At 41.2% G+C, this 18,786-nt stretch overlaps 1 protein-coding gene across 1 annotated transcript in view; it reads left to right on the top strand.

The window, feature by feature from the left end:
- Positions 1-18,171, top strand: part of SMARCAL1 (SWI/SNF related, matrix associated, actin dependent regulator of chromatin, subfamily a like 1) — a 35,159-nt gene extending 16,988 nt beyond the window's left edge. Inside the window, exons 10-17 of the mRNA XM_036387229.1 lie at positions 5,905-6,045; positions 11,221-11,439; positions 12,221-12,291; positions 14,423-14,525; positions 15,190-15,372; positions 15,867-15,967; positions 17,378-17,474; positions 17,854-18,171. Coding sequence (XP_036243122.1) covers positions 5,905-6,045; positions 11,221-11,439; positions 12,221-12,291; positions 14,423-14,525; positions 15,190-15,372; positions 15,867-15,967; positions 17,378-17,474; positions 17,854-18,051 — 1,113 coding nt within the window. The 3' untranslated portion in view covers positions 18,052-18,171. The remainder of the gene's footprint in view (positions 1-5,904; positions 6,046-11,220; positions 11,440-12,220; positions 12,292-14,422; positions 14,526-15,189; positions 15,373-15,866; positions 15,968-17,377; positions 17,475-17,853) is intronic.
- The last annotated feature ends 615 nt before the right edge of the window (positions 18,172-18,786 follow it).

Genomic DNA, 18,786 nt, shown 5'->3' with positions numbered 1-18,786 from the left:
GTGTAACTGTATAAGCAAGTCCTTGAGAGGAAAACTGCTTCCTGTACCCCAGTCCCTACCTTAAGGTTACAGTGTGCAGCTGTGCCAGTGCTGTAACCAGAGGCCCTGGAGCTAATGCATGCCTTGTCTACCTTCTGAGCATTGCCACTTCTAACTGTTAGCATAATACTGCTTTAAACTATCTGAAATTGCCATAGTTGCTGGTATTTCCTATGAGGATCTCAATATCCTAAAGTATAAAAGCTTGAACTGACTTTTAGGGTCCAAAAAAAAGAAACCTACTTAAGAAATGTGATCCTTGGCCCTTACATGCTGTAAAGATTTATGAGTCCATAATGACACTGGACAGATCTAAGTTAAAATGTTTTGGAGACAAAAATGTTTTTCAGTTCTATCCATACTTAATTAATTCTTTTTATCTTGATAGAATCTGCACTTTCGACTTCTCCATTTGAATAATAAATGAAATACATAGTTGTTGCAAGTGTTTATACAGAACTGCACAATAATTGGATTAAATTGGTACATTGATAATAAAGATGACATACCTTGGATATTAGTTTCTAATTTGTCTTGTTAGATAGCCAAACTGCATCTCCACCTCTCAAATCTTTATCTCATTGTTACAGCATTTAAAGCTGTATTTAAAGTGTTATTTTAGTTTTTATGTCTGATATTGACAGGTTTTCAAAATGGTGTTTTTAGCCAGTCAGTCATAATTCATCTTTTCCTGCTCTCTTGTATGTATTGCAGAGCAAGTGTGGTATGGAATTGTCAACCAAAGCCATGTATTAAACATGTCACCTAAGTTTGCCCATTGGGGATTTTTAGACATCTTTTTAATATTAACAAAAGCTGCAAATTTTGTGTGTGCACCACTCGGTATCTTTTCTGACATACTTAGCTGCTACCCTGACAGAGATTGAGAGAAGTTTTGCTTGAGACAGAGGAAGAAATTTTGTAATGGCTGGATGTATGCAGTGGCTGTGCTCACTGCCTCATGGTTTATCCCAGGTTGTCATTAGTTTAGAGTAAATATACAGACGTGTTATTACAAATTTACTGTTAGTGGACAGAACTTTGAGAGGAACTTACAATTGCATGAACAATAAGATAGAGTGAAATAGCAGCAGCAAGATGTTTAGGCCAAATATCTTATTCCCTTCATCTCCCACTGGATGTACAAACTTGCGGGTGTGCAGACTTGTACACGGGGGAGAATGCTCTGTCTGCCTCAGTGAAAGGAGGTGGTAGAGTTTGCACACAGTCTGTGTGCATCCCTGCAGAATTATGGAGAAGGATGGATTGAAAGCTGTAGTAGAAAACAGTTCTTTGATGTTTGCTCATGTGGCAGAAATGCTGCTTTCAAAGTCAGCCAGCTTTCACACCAGCAGGTCTGTGCCAGCAGCTGCCTGAGATTTGTCCCCAGCTGCAGCAGCTCTCACGTACTCAGGGGCCAGAGGTTGCTGTGTTCAAAGTGATCTTTGTGTCTTGTTTCCATGCACATCAAAGTGAGAATAGCTTCATACTGTTGGGCTGTAGTTGAGTCACCAAAAGGCCTCGTTAGGCCTGGCATGTCCTTTCTCCTAACTCAAAGCTGTGTCAATTGGTAATAGGACCTGCTTGTCATCTTGCTGTTTTCTGTAGTCTTCTGTTTGGGACTAAGTCCTCCTAGGCATACTGACAATACTGTTTTTTTCCCTTCACCTCTGCCCTGGATCTGCTTCCCTCAGAGGCAGAAAGTGTCAATAGTGTTGCACTTCTTGTAAGCATTTTGTTTTCTGCTTCTAAGATTAGACTGGCTTGGAGACGTAAACATAAGAGAGTCAGCATACATACTACCAGTCTAAACCAGCAAGGCCTCAGGGATGTGGATGGAGAACAAACAAACAAAACAAAAGTTTTTCACTGATCTGTAGTAGGATCTCTTGGGGACCAGAGTGGAAAGGATCCTACTTATTTTCACCAGCCAAGGTGCTGCATGCAATTGCATGGAATACTGCAAGGCATGGAAACTAGGGAAGGTCCCAATGGAAAATGGGTGAGGTTTTTTTTAAGCATTACAATAAGTAGTGAAGAGCTGCACTGGAAACTGATAAATAGAAGGTACTATCTAATCAGAAATTCCAGTGGCGTTACACGTTCTTATACTCTGTGTGGTCTCTATGAGCACTCCTCTCCAACACATGGATAATATTAATAATTTGACTCCTCCCATTGAGCTGCTGTTCCATTTAATAGTCTGATACACATCCTGATGTTTACAGGGTTAAAGGTCTTTGGTTTTGCTATGGGAGTCCAAATACACTGTGTGGCTGGAATCTAAACCTTTTATGCTTGCTGCCATAGAGCAACTTAAAAATAGTGGAGAGAAACAGGTCCATGCTGAAGGTAGAAGGTGAGGAGGGAACACAAAAATTTCTATTTCTGTTGGGAAATAAACAGCAGCTGTCTTTAGGTGCTACAAATCTGTATGGATTAGATAAATAAACCTTTCTTATTGTCACCTGCTGAGAGAAGGAGGTTCATCTTGGAACTGAAGAAGCTGTGGACCCTCAGGGCTTCATCTTCAGATCTGCTCTTACCTTCCAAATTTTTTTTCCTTCTTGGAATAGGAAGGCAGTTTAATTTGCTTCAGTCATAGCTTATCACTGCTGTTTGACACACATTCTGTCTAGATGTCAGTTAACAATAGGGAAAAGTATTTATATTTTTTTGGAATAATTTCATCTTAAGAAATGCGGAGCCCGATCTCTTGCCGAAGTAGAGAAACAAACTCATGAAAGCAGCTGCTACTCTTCCCCTTTACCACATCTTCTATTTCATCAGGTGATTATTTTATTATGGTCCTTCTCAGATTTTTCATTTTGCAGGATAAGCTATTCTTAAGCTAAGCAGTTTAAAATGACACAGTAAGCAAAAACTGGGGACACGAGTAAATGTACAGCCAGAACCAGCCACACTTATTTAAAAAGTATGTCAGTCTGATAGCATATGGCAGAGCTCCTGCTGGGAAATCCATTTAACACAGAGACAGTCATTGTATGTTAATGAGGCTCTTTGTGTGTTCAATTCTTTGGCTGTCACATAACCCCTCTGCCTCACCTACTCCCCTTTCAATTGTTGGTTGCTGGGTCTTGACCTCTAGAGTGAGTGCCATAATTTCATAAATTATTCTTTGACTTTCAGAAGTGACTTTTGTAAATGTTTTCACAGCTGTGGAATTAATTCTTGCTGGTATATTTTGTAATGCTACAAAGCCACATTTGTCTTAGGCTACTTAGTAAATGAGAACTTCAGACCAGGTCTCCACCAGTTCTGTGAACTTCATGCCTAAATGCAACTGAGCAGCTAATGTTAGTTCATCTGTGTGGAAATATGTATCAATTGATTACAAGATCTGATTTTGCTAGAAAGTCCTTTCTGGCCCCTGCAATCTTACTTTCTGTGGCATTGTTCCATATTATTGTTACAGACCTTTGAAGAAAGAGGCTACGTGCTCACTCTTGGCAGCACAGAAGGTTCAGCAGGAAACAAGAATTAAGCAGTGATCAGTAGAGACTTCTCTGCAGGAGCAAATCTTTATTGGCATCTATTCAAAATGAGTTGCCACTAGAAAAAGAAATGGGAATCAAAGCCATTTCTTTCATCCAGAATTTAAGTCAGCCTTCAACACTTGGAAATTTGTCGTCCTAGGGTTTTTCTTTTCCTTCTGTTCTTTCTTGAGCTCCATCTGTCACAGGTTTTAAAACTGAAAGGGACCTTTGGGATAATGAGTTAGACCACCTATGTTCCATCAAATTTTCTGGAATTAATTTCTGAAGTTGCTCACAGCTCTTGTAGAGTTAGTGTTTTTTGGGGTTTGGTTGGTTTTATTGTTGTTGTTTTATTGATTTTTTTTTTTTTACTTTTCAGTTTGCTTTAAATAGTTAATTAGAAGACATGTCACAGCTCTTGGTGAGAGCTTACAGTAGTTGAATACCCTCTCTGTTCAGAAATAAGTTCCACACAGCAAAACAGCAGCTGGACAAGTTTAGAATTCAAATAACCTGCAACTTCATCATCCTCTCTTTTGACACCTATTTAGGGACTCGGGAAGGAGCCTGAATAATTGTTTTAACTACTGGGGAATTAGTGTTCCAGCCTCTTCTTGTGCAGCTCCCAGGGAACACCCTCTGAGAAGAAAAGCCTTGAGAATGGCATAAACCCTTTCAACACAGTTGGGTTTATGTTGCATTTATTATGTCTCTCTCTGCTTTGAGTGTGTTCTTGCTTTAGCTTGATCCAGAGTTTTCTTACATGAGATGTCTGTCATCCCATGTTTCCTTTTTCCTTTGCCTTCATGTTTCCCTTTTTTTGGCAGTTACCTTCTGTTGTTCCATGAGGAACAAGTTTAATTTGGAGGTTTCTTGCACTTGTGGGACTTGCTTGTCTTGCTTTTTAGCAGATTTCTCAGGGTAGTGTCAGTTTCTTCCTCAAAGGTTTCTGCTAGGTGTCAGATATTGTCTAGGTTCTGTTCAGTTGTCCTCTACTGTTACCTTATTTTTTAAAAGGACCTAATTTCTGCTTGATCAGTTTCCTCATGGGATTTGGTATCTCTGGTCTCTGTGACTCCTTCCTCTTTTGAGTAGCATCAGCACCTCTGTCTTGTGCAAACTCTCACCTTCTGACATGCTCAAAGGTTTGACCTCTTCTCTTACTTAGTTCAGTAACTCTTCTGCTTTTTTAAATGTTCTTGGGAATTGTCTGATCCTGGTGGTGATCACATTTCCCTCTGATCTGTTTAGTAGGGACTATTGGAGAAGGCAGGTCCCACCTTGATCACAACCTGTATATAAATAGCTGATAAAGTCTTGAATTAATTTCCGGAACTCTTTTTCCACCCGATTTGGTTGGTAAGTGGATGAAACAGCTGAATAGATCTGGGTGACTTGTTGATCTCAGTGAAATGATAAAAGAATTTAATTTTCTTTTTCATTTAAATGTGAATGAGCTATTGGTACAGATGTCATTCAACAATCTCTTTGTTATTTTAATGAACCTGCATTAAACCATGTAGGAAATTGCAAGGCACGTGTAATTTAACTACAGTATGTGAATTTACAGCAGTAGAAATTCATAGCTTTTATCTAATAATAGAATTAGGTAATAGTGGTGGCATGGAGGTAGAAGTGTATCTTGGAGACTCTACTTTAAAGTATAATTTTTGCCCTGATTTTTGGGAGCACCTACTTTGGATGCAGGCTTTCTGTCCTCTTCCTGTCTTCTCTACAACACATTTTACAATCTTATATGATTTGTATTTATTCTCTCATGTTCTAGTATCCAGCCAGATGTGCCTACACTCACCATTGGCTGTCAGATCTTCTGGCCCTGCGTCAGAGAGCTTCATTTTTTTCTCCTTGCTAGTATAATCTTTTAAAAAATGAAACAAAGATGTAAGGAAAAAATCCTTCTTCTTTGTATCTCTTCTGCTTTTGTGAGAAAGACAGTCTGCTTGTGGCTTGCTGTGGCAGGTTTATTCTGAGAGAATTTATTTTGGAGGTGGGGATGTACCTGCGAGGGTGTGTGTCATTTTCCTGGGATAGCTGATGCCAAATGAAAAGCTGAGCCAGGCATAAGATGTGTCTAGTGGGTAAATGCTGATTCAGAAAGTACTGTAGTAAAAATGGATGTACCCTTCTCTTAGAGTGTGAGGATGAGTATTAAGAAACTGCGTGTCCCTGGAAGTTTGAAGTACTGGGCATGAATGTCTTCATGCAGCGATAGGTGAAGGTGAAGCACTCTTCCATTTAGGGTACCTGAACGGGAGGGTCTGGGATTTATTTTCAGGACTGTGGTGACTTCCTGTGTTCTTCTGTGTTGTGAGCTGTATGGTAACGATGCCCTGCTTGGTTTTCCCAGGCTGCCAAGAGAGTGATCCTGCTCTCGGGAACGCCGGCCATGTCGCGGCCCGCGGAGCTGTACACGCAGATCGCCGCCGTGCAGCCCAGCTTCTTCCCGCTCTTCCACTCCTTCGGGCTGCGCTACTGCGACGCCAGGAAGGTACTGCCCTGGGAAAGGGCCAAATGGCGCTCTGCACACAGCACTGGCTTGTTGCAAAATGTGGAGGCTTTCTCTTCCTTCTTCTTTCTGCACGATATTACATCTTTCCTTGAGAAAGTTTCTCTGCAAAGTTATATTGTGAAAGTTTGTAAGCTGAGGAGGTGTAGGTGCTGCAGTGATGGGCCTGTGAAGATGAAGAGTACTGAGATGTGAAGGCAGTAGTGTTTATTGCCCTGAAAGCCATGGAAATAAAAATGGAGAAAAAAAAATCCCGAAACAAATGTGGCCATAACTGGTAAAAAGAGCCTATTCTTATCAGATCTTGCCCTCCCAAGTTTTTAAAAGGGGCAGAGTAACTAAGGGGCCTTTAAGCAGCTGCAGATTTAGGATAATGGATTTTAAAAAATTAAAAAGAGCAAACAAAAAAACCTAGTTCCTAGTCTTAGTCACTGTTTGATAAAGGACTTCATTGCTTGGGATTTTGGATTTTATACCTCCAGGTAAGTAAAAAATGGAAGACTTACAGACTATATCTTTGTATTCCACCCTCTTCTAATTTAGAAAATGGATGCAATCCTCAGCATATTTTGAAAATAACTCCTCTGCCAGCTGCTCAGCAGTTGTTTCCACAGAGTTACTGAGTCCAGCCACTGCAAGAATTTGGCTTTGCACAAAGCCAGCATTTGCAGCCATGATAGTAAATGTCTGCCTTGCTGCCAAGGTATGGGCAACTCACCTGTACTTGGATTTGCTATCCCTAGGTCTGTTCTGTGTGTTGGAACACACACTGCTATGAGAAGAATTGTTGCTGCTGTACAGAGAGGCTCTAGGATCTTCTGTGCTGGTTGCATAGACAAAAAAGAGGGACTCAAATCTCCCTACAGCTCTAATTCAGTGTGTTCAGCAAAGTGGTAGGAAACACCAAATGACCATTTCAGTGTTCAAAAATATTATTGGAGAGCTGAACATCATCAGTGTATGCCATAAAAATAGTTACAGCTATTTGTAGTGCTTTTGTGTTTGTTTTCTTTTCTGTTTGGGGTAGCTAACATATACCAAGTTTCCACCAAGAAGATTCTTACTGCAGTCTCATATAAAATTCTTGAGTCCCCTTTTTCCTAGATCTGAATGCCCACTTGCTTTCATAGCCAGTGGAGTGCTGTTCTGTGTATGTCCAAGTGTGCAAGTGAGAGGAGCACTTAATTGGCTTTGGTAGTCATGTGCTGGTGCCATTGATTAGAAAAAGGCCATTAGCACGCAGAATCACAGAGTATCAGTCCTGGTCTCCATCTATGGTAGGAATCATATGGAGGGAGAGGCCACATCTTCTGGTAAGCTTCATTATCTTTAAAACTGAAAGATTCCTTCCTGAGCATTCCTTTCAGAATGGTTCCTAGAGGGAAATGAAGAGATATAGTTTAATCTTTTTGATTTTCTGCAGTAAAAAGGAAAGTTCATTTGCAGCATGTGAGTCTAAGTAGATTTGGAGTTTGATAAGCCCTGTTAAGGGTAAAGTTCTGCACAAGTAGCTGTCATTTCAATTATGAGGCAGATGGACCTTGGATAAAAGAAAATAAAATTGTTTTACAGGATCCAGTTATAATAGTGTGTCCAGTGTAAATGACTTCTCAACCTTCAGTGAAACTCAGCATGGAGGTCACAGTCTATATCAGCTTCCCTTCAAAACCTCGTCAGGATTTCTAGTACAATTTTCTTTCTATGTTTGACCTGCCTCTCCTAGACACATGAACATTGTTGGTCTTCTCCATGCTCACCTGGGACATTTTGTTCCAGTTAATGTCAGTAAATGATAGCATGAACCTAGGAGGAATTTGGTTGTTTGGAGAAGCGGGGCTGCTGGAAATTAAGAGATGTAGATGGTATTAGAGAAAAAGATGGGACTGCTGAATATCCGTTGCCACAGATCCACTTGGCAATCAAAAAATTTAAAAGGTGATTGTAGTTGGTTCCTTCATGACTGTGGAATATCCCTGACATTTGTTGCTGTAGCTCTAACCTGAGACTGTGTTAGGAGTTGCATCCTCTGTGAAGAACTGTTGTGGTACTTCTGCTGTCAATACTCAAATTCTGCTTTCTATCCTGAAATTGGCAGCATTATGAGTGGAAGTATAATTGCACAGAAAGGCTTTGTAAGGCTTTTGAAGATGTGTAAGGATGAGGGTGTTATGTAAAAATGTTTTGGTATTAATAATAAATCTGATTGTACTATAAGATTAAAGAAAACTTGGCAAACCTGATTGGTTCAATTTAAAACTAAAGTCTGACTAGTTTCTGTTTCAAGAAAATTGCAAATATCTGGCAGTTCTGATTACAAAAGTTATAGACGTTTATAAGTATTAATTCAACCTCCCAGCATCTGTACTTTTAAAAATGCAGCAAGTGAAATGTCACCCGTTATTTACAAGATGTCCAAGACTGTTTCCCAAAATACATGCTGTGAATTCATTTTTCAAATTGGCTGATGTTGGCAAATATTAAGTAATTTCTATCTGAGCACATGCTCTGAATTTGTAAGAGTTTGGCAGCTTCTGCTAACACTGTAATAAGTTTACTGACGCATGTACGATGCTGTAACAATTTGTTAAGAAAATCACAGTTGGAAGCATGTGTTCTGGAATATTATGGATCAAAGCCAGATGTGTATTTTGGCAAAATAAATGTCCCTCTTTTTTCTCTCTTTTCTTTTCCACAATAGGGTATACTAAAGTAAATTTTAATAATTCCAAAAGTAATTCTCTCTTTATAACTAGCTAGGTGCAGCACGGAGCTAGAATGTTTCTTTGTTTGCAAATCGTTCCAGCACCATAAGCAACATATAACTTAAACGTGCTGTGGGGACTCTGCCTGTGTGTGCTTTTTAACATGACAGTAGATGGTGTCTTGGCTCTGTGTGTGCCTTGTGCTTTGCCTTATGAGGATGCTGCTCTTCTGAAATCAGTTTGGCTACATGGACACAAAGCATATGTGAATGCTTGTTATGGAGGTGGAAAGTGGGAAAACATGGGCTTTTAAGTGGAAAGAGGTAGCCCAAGGGATATCCAGGCCCCACAGCAGGCCTTGCTGAGCAGCCTAATCATGTTGGTCCTTCCTACTCACCTTCCAGTGCACTGAGCAGTGTGGGCAGTGGGCTTTGGAGGATGGGCACAGCACCAGGGAGTCCTCCTTGGTCCTCTCCATCTGCTCTGCTGGGCCCATGGAGCCTGAGAAATGCAGAAAGGGAGCATAAAGACTGTGGCTCAGTAATGTCAGCTTTCATGCAGAATGCCTAAAGCTAACAAACCCAGGCAGACTTGAGCTAGCTTTCCATGCAGCTGAGGGATGCATCTGTGTTGCACTCTTGGTTTCAGGAAAGCAGAGCAGTGATACCCATGTTGGTTTTTTGAGGGGTTGGCTGAGATCCAGGTGGGCTTATTAATTCTAGCCCTACACCACTGGGCTCTTTTCAGAGCCCAAGTTTTAATTCTACAGGATTCAAACTGTCTATGTATTAATGATTTGAATTGTTTCCTGTTTTAATGAACCAACTGTAGCTAATCAGATGGTGCCATAATTATGTAGGAATAGATTAAGTCAGATGAGCTTAATGATGGCCATAAGTACCAGAATCTGAGTTCAGTTAATGGTTCACATCAGTACAATATAGCAATAGGAATTGCAGATTGTTTTATCTCAACCTGAAGTAAGAACATTCACTTTTGGATACCAGAGAGGTCTTACTTGCCTATAAGCTTTTTGATTCTTCCTCTTCCTGTCCCACAGCATGTTCTCATCCAAGCACCACCCCTTAATACAGTCAGTAGCATGACTAACCTTATGGCTAGTATGATTTATTTTTTGTCTCATGCATTCTAGGAGAGGATGGAGGATGCAGTGAATCTTTCTCTTTTACTTTCATTTATTTATGTGTTGTAGCAGTTTTCTCTTGGGGAAGACAAAATCAATATAGATATTTAAGGTTAAGTCTATTTTATCAATTAATGTAGCTGATTGAGCTGCTGAGGCTCCTCCCATCTCCATTATATGCATTTCAGGAGGGTATATGTAATGGCTTACTTTGGATTGTTATTCCAAGACCAGGGGTTGTATTTTTGGACATTGCCAATATTATTTGGAACTAGAGCTATGAGAAAGATGTCACCTCTCTCCCCACCTTGGTCTTTGGTATTCCTGTAGCTGTATTCCCTATACTTATTTGTGAAACTGTAGCAGAAAGGTTTCTTTTTTTTTTCCCTTGCTTCAGCATTAAAACTGTATTGGTCTCTTCTCTGAAAGACAGTTGTTTGAAAGATGCTTCTTTTGGGGAATGTACCAATTTTGATGCCACTGTTCTTTCTTAGAGAACAAAAGACAGGCTGTGGGGTTGCTGGTAGGAGAAGTGATGAACTGAGATTAATTGAACAGGTGTATATTGCCTGCACACAGGATCTTGGAGGATAGGCCAGCTTCAGAGGGGAGTGCTTCAAGGAGGAGTAAATGAATGGCTTGTTCAGAGGAGCTTTGAAGTGATGATGCTTTGAGGAGACAATGTTTGGAGTAATGTCTTTTGGGCCACAGTTTATTTCTGGTTTGCTTGAGTCTGAGCCAAACACAGTAATGGCAGAAATAGAGCATGCCAGGAAGCAGAGCAGGAGTCGGGTCACAGTGGAGAACAGGCAGTTCTGACCTAGCATGTCAGACAAGTGTAACAACTCTGTGAAGGCATCTGGGTTAAGGATGTTTGTCCTCATGCTCGTAGAGAATATTTTTGTGTGTCTCTCTGCTTAAAGCTGAGATAAATGTGCCTGCACAGAACAGCAGTGAATTCTTTTGGCCTGCTCAAAGCTGCAAGTCGAGAGCAGCAACACCTTGCTGTGTGAGAGTGAGTATCAGGACACAGGGCTGGAGAAGGGATTCCTGCCACCTTTCTGCATAGTCTGCTTCCCTGCACCTCCCTGGGCTCTTGTAGATAGGAAGAAGGGAAGCTTGTCAGTAACCTTTTCATGTTGAGTGGATTAGTTTGTACACTTCTACCTTTTGGCTGTTTTTGTCAAATCTCCTGCTGACCATCAAGTTCTTGCCTTGTCCAGATTCCCTGGAAATTTATTCTGCTTTTGGATTGTATGCAGAGCAGTCTCTTACAGGTTTGACACTGATAACTGCTTTGATCTTTTCCAGATGCCATGGGGTTGGGACTACTCTGGATCATCCAACTTAACTGAACTGAAAATTTTGCTGGAAGAGTCCATCATGATCCGACGTCTGAAGTCAGATGTGCTTTCCCAGCTTCCAGCAAAGCAACGCAAAATGGTTGTGGTGGCTCCTGAAGGCATTAGTGCAAAGACCAAAGCTGCCTTGGCAGCTGAAGCAAAGAAGATGGCCAAAGGATATGAAAGTGTAAGTCAGAAACTTATTTTCGCAATGAGCCATTGCTATTTCAGGTACTTTTATTTTAAAAAACTTTTTCATGAAAAAGCAGTACCCCGAGTTCCAAAGGTCAGAGCCACACCTTTATGTGAAGGCACAATTTTAAATGAGTGTACAGCACAATCAAAACTAGCTCAGCTTGATTTGCTTTTGATCTAAGTGGTCTACTTTATCCCTTTGTGTGAAATACTATTTCCTCTTTTTTTTCCTCTTGTTAGTAATTGTCTTTCATATCTTCTGCCTCTCTACTTACTCTCCTGTCTAGACTTGTAATCTCATTCAGCCTACAAAACCAGACTCTTTGTGTTGTGAACAGAGCAGTGGCCAAAAATGCGAAGGGTCTATTTTTGCTTTCTTTGTTTGTTTTCCTTGTATGGGTGGAAAATGCATGTTGTAGGCTCCTAGGTTGCTAATACCGTTCTGTAAGAACTTGGGGGTTTTTCCTTGCCATTTTAGTTGGGACACGCTTTCTCAGCTACAACTGCATTTGTGATACACATGTCATCCAGCTGGTAGGAGTTGAGTGGGAGGTAGGGAGGGAGGTGTCAGGGCTGTGTGAGTATCTGCTGTACCTAATGGTGAGTAGGAGACTTCCCCCCCAGGCCCCTATTGTTGTGCTTTTTTAGGCTGATTTTTTTTCCTAGCAAAGTGTTTATTGGCAGCTGCAGAAATACCAGATTTGTAAGCAAGAAGGAGAAAAGGCATAAAGGCATTTTTGAGACTCAGATTTGTTTATCTCTTCCTTCTACAGAAACAACAGGAGAAGGAAGCTCTTCTTGTCTACTTCAGCAGAACAGCAGAAGCCAAAATCCGCTCAGTCGTGTAAGCTCCGTGTCACTGCTTCATTCTTGCCCAGTAAAATGTGCTTTTCTGCTGAGAACAGGGAGACAGTGCCTGAGAGATAACAGTGCAGGGACATGAAGCATAGCCTCAAGTCAGCCTAGAAAAACTTGATTGTAATTACAATGCACTAAACATTTTCTTCTCTTGGGATTCTTTGGCTGAATAAGTCTTCTAATTTCATTCCAGATACAAATCTAACCTGTCATTTGAACCATTTAAAATGACTTTGTGTTGGGGACTTGGATCAAATTCCCTGGTCTGGACCCTTTTTCAGTTTAAGGAGCAGGGAAATAATGAAACTAAAAGCATCAACAGAATTTGAGAAAACAAATGCTGCAGTTCTGCTGCAGCAAGAATCCTGAACCAAAGAACCTATGAGATGGGCTTAGCTTTGGTTGTAGTGTGCTTTAGGAATCTCACAGCTCCTACTGAAGTTCTTGGCTCTTCCACAGGGCTCACATGGGAACTCTGTAGTAAAATTTTTGTACCACAGGTGTGCTTTTAACTCTCTCTTCCCTAGAAGTAATTTCTCTCTGTGCCCTTTCATCCTTAGCCTTTTTGCTGGGACTGCAAAGGAGTTGCTTTAGGTCATAGCATAACTTTCTAATAAGTAATATGGTAATAATATGAAAATTATTTACTTTCCACAACTCTCTGAATGTAAGGACCAACTGATGTGCACTGTGTGATTTCACAGTCACAGACCTTGCTGCAAAATTTGCTTGTTTGGCACAGAATTACACTTCATAGTCCCAGCATTCATTTCTATAAAAGAGTTTCTTCCTTTTGTTAGTGAACAGATACAAGACTTTCGTGGTTTTATTATAGTTACAAGTGTGAACTGAATATAAAACCATAAAGTGCTGTTTATTTGACTCTCTAGTAGGAAGTAGTCCATTTTTTCCTAGAGTTTAGTAGCATATAAAATATCAGTTACTAGAAGCTGCATCTAACTAAAGATACTGTCCTATGATCATCAGCACTTCCCATGTCTTAGCCTTAATGACTTATCTTCCATTGCTTCCACTGAAATGACTTACCATTTGTTAAATAGAAAGTGGGAATGAAATACAAAATAATTGTGATGTGTTGGTTGGCATCTGTTTACTACTCTGAATGTTTGCTTTGATATTTGTTTTAAAATACAGCAGTCCCACTTCTCTCCCAGATTTCTTTGTTAAAATAACACTGTCATGTAATGGGGATCTGAATATTATGAACTCTGCAAAGTTGTCTGCCATCTTAATACAGTGCTGGAAATCCTTCTTGGTCTTTTGTGACAGCTGCAGCTGACCTAGATGTGTTGACTTTAGCAAAGGTCTTGGTATTCCTGATCTTCTCAACAACTTTGCTGTTCCAAAGAAAAAAATACATCATCTGTATGGGCTTATAGGTGTTCTCAGGCTCCAGTTGACCTGACTGTAATACAAGTTACTACATAGAAGTGGGTTCTGTAGCTGTGCTACTAGTCCATGGGAAAATCTAGATGTTTTCATTTAAGTTGCTTAAAAGGAGCCTTGTTGCCTCTCATTGGCCACTAGCCTGTATACATGTGGATAACTCCTAGAAATAGCTGACAAATTTAGATATTTAAGCTGGAGTAAATTGTCAGTGGGAACCCTTGCAAGAAAAGGTACTTTTTTCTGATCAGTATGTTTAGAGGTGTTTTCTTCTGATATAAAAACAATCCCAAGTAAACCTAGGAAGTTAAACTGCATACAGATTACTTTAGTATATTGTGATTGTGCAGAAGTTAGAAATAGAGATGGGTGAGTGAGATTGTAATTAAGTATAGATGATCTTCAGTCGATTGACTTGGGATGTCATGTTCCAAGTAGGATATAATAAACTGATTCTCTTTGACACCCAAGTATAATGTAGGCAGATGTCTGCCTGTGGTGAAGAAAAACTGAGGGAGTTTTCCTTTCTGTATTTTAATCTATAGAAGACTTGACTTGCTGCTTGCACTTTACTGCAGATTTTTATGCTAGCCTGTTTCCTGGTGTTTGTGTATAGATGGGCAGTAGCTTCAAAATTTGTTGTGAGCAAAGTCTGTATTCTCTCAGCACATAATTTTATAGTGTTTTGGTGTTTTTCCTTTTTCATGTAGAGAGTACATCCTGGAGTTACTGGAAAGTGGGAATAATAAATTCCTGGTGTTTGCTCATCACAAGATAATGCTGGATGCAGTAGTTGCAGAGCTGAAGAAGAAAGTAAGTGACTGATTTGTCTTAACTTTATCACTGTTCCAGCTTCAAAGCTGTTGAACAGCCCCCTGGATTTATGGCTGGTCAGGTAGTTCAGGACAGTTAGTGACAGAGATGATTTCTACTTGCTGTGCTTCTGAGTGTGCCCTTCACCGAGGGAGCTGAGCTGTCAGGGTGAATGCCTCACAGCATGCATTTTGCATTAGCTGAATGGCTTTTATGTATTTAATGTTCTTTAATTCCACTGTCTGCCCTGGAGCTTGTGAATTCTTGTGTTACCCTGTGTGGCCGTTGTTCTCCAGGCTTTCCTCAGAGGGAGAATGAGGCTACCCAAGCCCATCATCTCTGCCTGCCTTTACCTCTGTGGTGCTCTTACATTTTTGAAGTAATATACTGTAGGGAGAGTTGATAGACCTGCCAGTCATTTCTCTTGACTTCTCTTGTTTGTCTAACTTTTCATGTGAGATTTCCTTTGATGCTTCTAAAGCATCCTGGGTCACGCTGGGCAGTGTGAAGAATGATTTAAGATAACGTTCCAGACTATAACCCACAGTAGCACTGGTGACTTTGCTCAGTGGCATCACTGGACATGGGATCCCCTAAAACATGGAAGGAGTATGCAAGAAAGGGGACACCAGGTCTCTGAACAGCATCTTCTGCCCTTTCACAGCACGTCGAGCACATTCGCATCGACGGCTCCACATCCTCAGCTGAGCGGCAGGCTCTGTGCCAGAAGTTCCAGCTCTCAGAGAAGCAGGCTGTGGCTGTCCTTTCCCTCACTGCTGCAAACATGGGCCTGACATTGTCTGCTGCAGATCTGGTGGTGTTTGCAGAGCTCTTCTGGAACCCAGGGGTGAGTGTCCTGGAGGGGACAGGGGTTGGATGTTCTCTGGAGAGCAGAAATGTTGCTGATTAAAAGATATAATGGGCAGGCAACTTTCTCTAGGGTTTGTCTCTTTCTGTGGTCTGCTGGCTCTGCAACCACAGGTGCCTGGGCTGGAACGTGTGAGGCTAGCTTACACAGCTTGCTGGCAGAGGAAGGTGGCACAAAAGAGAAACATGCTTCTGTCTTTATTTGACAGAGCTCTTAAAAGGGTTTGCTTATCCAGCACCTGAAAGGGTCCATCATCAATGCTGACCCTCTACTCTGGAAAACTGTTCAGTGCCTTTTGGGAACCTGGTGTACCAGATTACTTCTTGGCTTACTCTGTTTGAGAATATAGGTCGCAACAGGACCCACATAAGAAAGAGTTGCTAAGCAGAAGAAATGAGATCCTCTGTTCTCTGGTGCTTACACTGTTTCTCAGATGTTGCAGTTTTCACTTTTTGTCATGTTTTTACGTTAAGATTTTGATCCAAGCAGAAGATCGGGCACACCGAATTGGACAGACCAGCTCTGTTAATGTTCACTACCTGGTGGCTAAAGGCACAGCAGATGACTACTTATGGTAAGAAGTGAGAAAGACACTTTGATTCTCCTGACACGTGTTTCCACTGCTTGTAACGTATGTGGTGTGAGGGGTTAATGCTTGTGCTGATTTCCACGGCCTGTGAGGGGAGGATCAATGTGTGCCAGGGCTGCTGCAAGCTGGTGACATGGCCTGGCTGCAGTGGACATGACTGAGTGGCTGACAAGCAAGAGGAATAAAAGTAGTTACCTAACAAAGAAAGGGCTCTCAAGAGAAATTCTGGGAGAGTTGATGCATCTAAAACCTTCAGAGTCTCTGTGTAAGGAGGAATTGTCTTAGATACCAGCCCAGAACATTCCTGTGGTAGGGTACTGTAAAGTGCGAGACTGAAATGAAGTCAGCAGACACTGGAGATGATGGTTCAGTGTATTGTAGATCAGTTCTGAGGAGCAGTCTGGCTGCTGTGTGCTTGGACAGGGAGCTGTGGAGGAGGACTGCACTGTTGCCTTCCTCTTGCACTTCATTGAGCCCTTCAAATAGATTTAAAAGCTATTGACCCACCTCTGGATAGTTGTGGAATGAGGCTTTTTGGCTTCAGTGAGAGTTAGCAGCAGACATTAGTCCTTAGGACTGGGGAATCTGACCATTTGGGGGTGGGCAGAATCTGAGGAATCTTTAGTGCTGCAAGGGAGCTGACCTGCAAATGATGACAAGAAATTATCCACCAGCTGCTTCATTTAAATCCAAAATTACATCTTTATTACCTTGTTTAAAGGAATGAATGAACTAAGTGAACTTGTGCAGTTCCAGAATATCATGATGGCAAGTAATTACAACCCTACAATGCAAGGATCTGGAAACTGATGCATCACCCAAATTTCATGGAAAGTTAACGACAGTAATTCTGCCTTTATTTGTGAAATGCTGTCTGTGCAGTCATTAGTGCTTAATGGGGAAGAAATATGGCTCTCAAAAGGACAGTGGCATCTTTTTAAAGACAAGAAAAAGAACAAGAGGGCAAGGCTGTTTGGTAAATGCACTAATTGTGCTGTGGCCTTGGCATCTTTCAGTGTCCAGTGTGCAGGTGTGGCTGGGACCTCTCAGCCTCTTGGGCCAGTGATGGATTCTTCCTCCTGCTGTACATTGGGAGCTATCCTTGAAATGCACCATTGGTGTTGTTGCCTCAATCAACTATTTTCTGTATTGGACGTATGTGTTCTCCAAATGTTTATAGCCCAAAATCCTCTAATTGTTACTAATTTAATTGATTGATATCTCAGGACAGCATACAGTGATTATAACCAAGAGCAGGACAGGTTAAGGAGCTAACAAAGTTTGGTAGAAAAGCCATTTTTATTCCCAGTTGTATCCTTTTTTAATCTACACATAGTAAATGAAGCAGTGTCCTTGATTTTTTTCCTTTCGGTAATATCTGTTTATCACTCCTAGGCCAATGATTCAGGAGAAGATCAAAGTGCTGGGTGAAGCTGGTCTTTCAGAAACCAATTTCTCTGAAACAGCTGAGTCAACTAATTACTGTCCTAAGGTAATTGACCTGAAAGAATATTGGTGGTCCCTGGGAGAGGCTGAATGGGCTTTGGCTTGTGTACATCTAGATTGGCACAGGTGACCTTACACCTGTTCTACCTGTTCAGACCAGATTGTTCAGCTCCTCCCAGGATCCATGCCTTGGCTTGGACTCTCCACAGAAGTTCCAAGCCTGCTATTTGCAAGGAGACCTGTTAGCATCCATGTCATACATATGTCTTTGAGTATGTAGTGTATGAGATACATGTGGGTGTGTATCATGAGAGGTATGATCTGTACACACATGTGCACTGTGTAAGGGGATTCTCCTCTGATTTTGCTCACCATGTTTTACATGACCGTGTGGATGCAGATCCTGTTCTGTTCTGTTTCCTCAGACAGATCCAAAGCAGAAGACAATCTATGACCTTTTCCAGAAGACCTTCTCTGAGAGCAGAGATGATGCTGATGATGTGTTGTTTTTGGAGGCAGCTGATGCTGGCTGTGAGTTTGACTCTGGCAGTGCCTTGCAAGACAGAGAAGCAGAGGCATGTTCAGTGAGTCCCAAAAAAAAGCGGCGTATTGAGGAAGTGTAAATGGTGACAGCTAAAAATAGCAGCTTAGAGGTTATTTTTTTTATTAAAAAAGAAAAACCAAAAGCAATCACATATTATTTTTTTGAATTTTTGAAAATAAAAGACTTGAAATGTTCTGTATCTCTGGGATGTTTCATCTCAAAGGATGAGAAGGCAGACTGACAGTGTGACAGATGTGCAGCACACACCTGGCAGCCTGCAGGATTTGCAGTCCTCGTTTTGCTGATGACTGAATGGACATGGGCAAGTATCATTCTGCTGTGTTTCAGCATGTCAGCTTCCACAGTTGTTTTGTTTAAAAAGCAGATAATGGTTATCTGTCCCCAAGGCAGAACTCTTGAGAAAACCAACTCATCAGCACCTGCAGAGTGCTTTTAACAATGTTTTCCATTTCCAAAAGTCTGTATTTCTAGGAGTTTGTTCACTGGCAAATTGGGCCATTACTTGGATCACTCACAGACTGGCTCTTGGGTATTCCATTTGGCCATGAGGAAAAAAGATCCAAACAGATCTTGATGTTTTGTGGAGGTGGGGAAGAGGAGGGAAAAGAGGAAGTTACCACCTTGAGCTAAGTAATGTAGCTGTGTGCCAGTAAATGTGCATTGCCTGTTTTAGGTACATGTCTGCCTCTGCACACTCATCTCTGGCCTCATGCTGAATATTAGGACCTGCTCCATTGGCAGGAGCTTCTTCTATCAGTGGAGGGTGAAGCTTGTGCTGACTGCCAGGGATTAA

This window comes from Molothrus ater, chromosome 7 (assembly GCF_012460135.2).
Source record: "Molothrus ater isolate BHLD 08-10-18 breed brown headed cowbird chromosome 7, BPBGC_Mater_1.1, whole genome shotgun sequence".
NCBI classification, from domain to species: domain Eukaryota; kingdom Metazoa; phylum Chordata; class Aves; order Passeriformes; family Icteridae; genus Molothrus; species Molothrus ater.
Note: the sequence above shows the minus strand (reverse complement) of the source record. Positions and strands in the feature narration are given on the sequence as shown.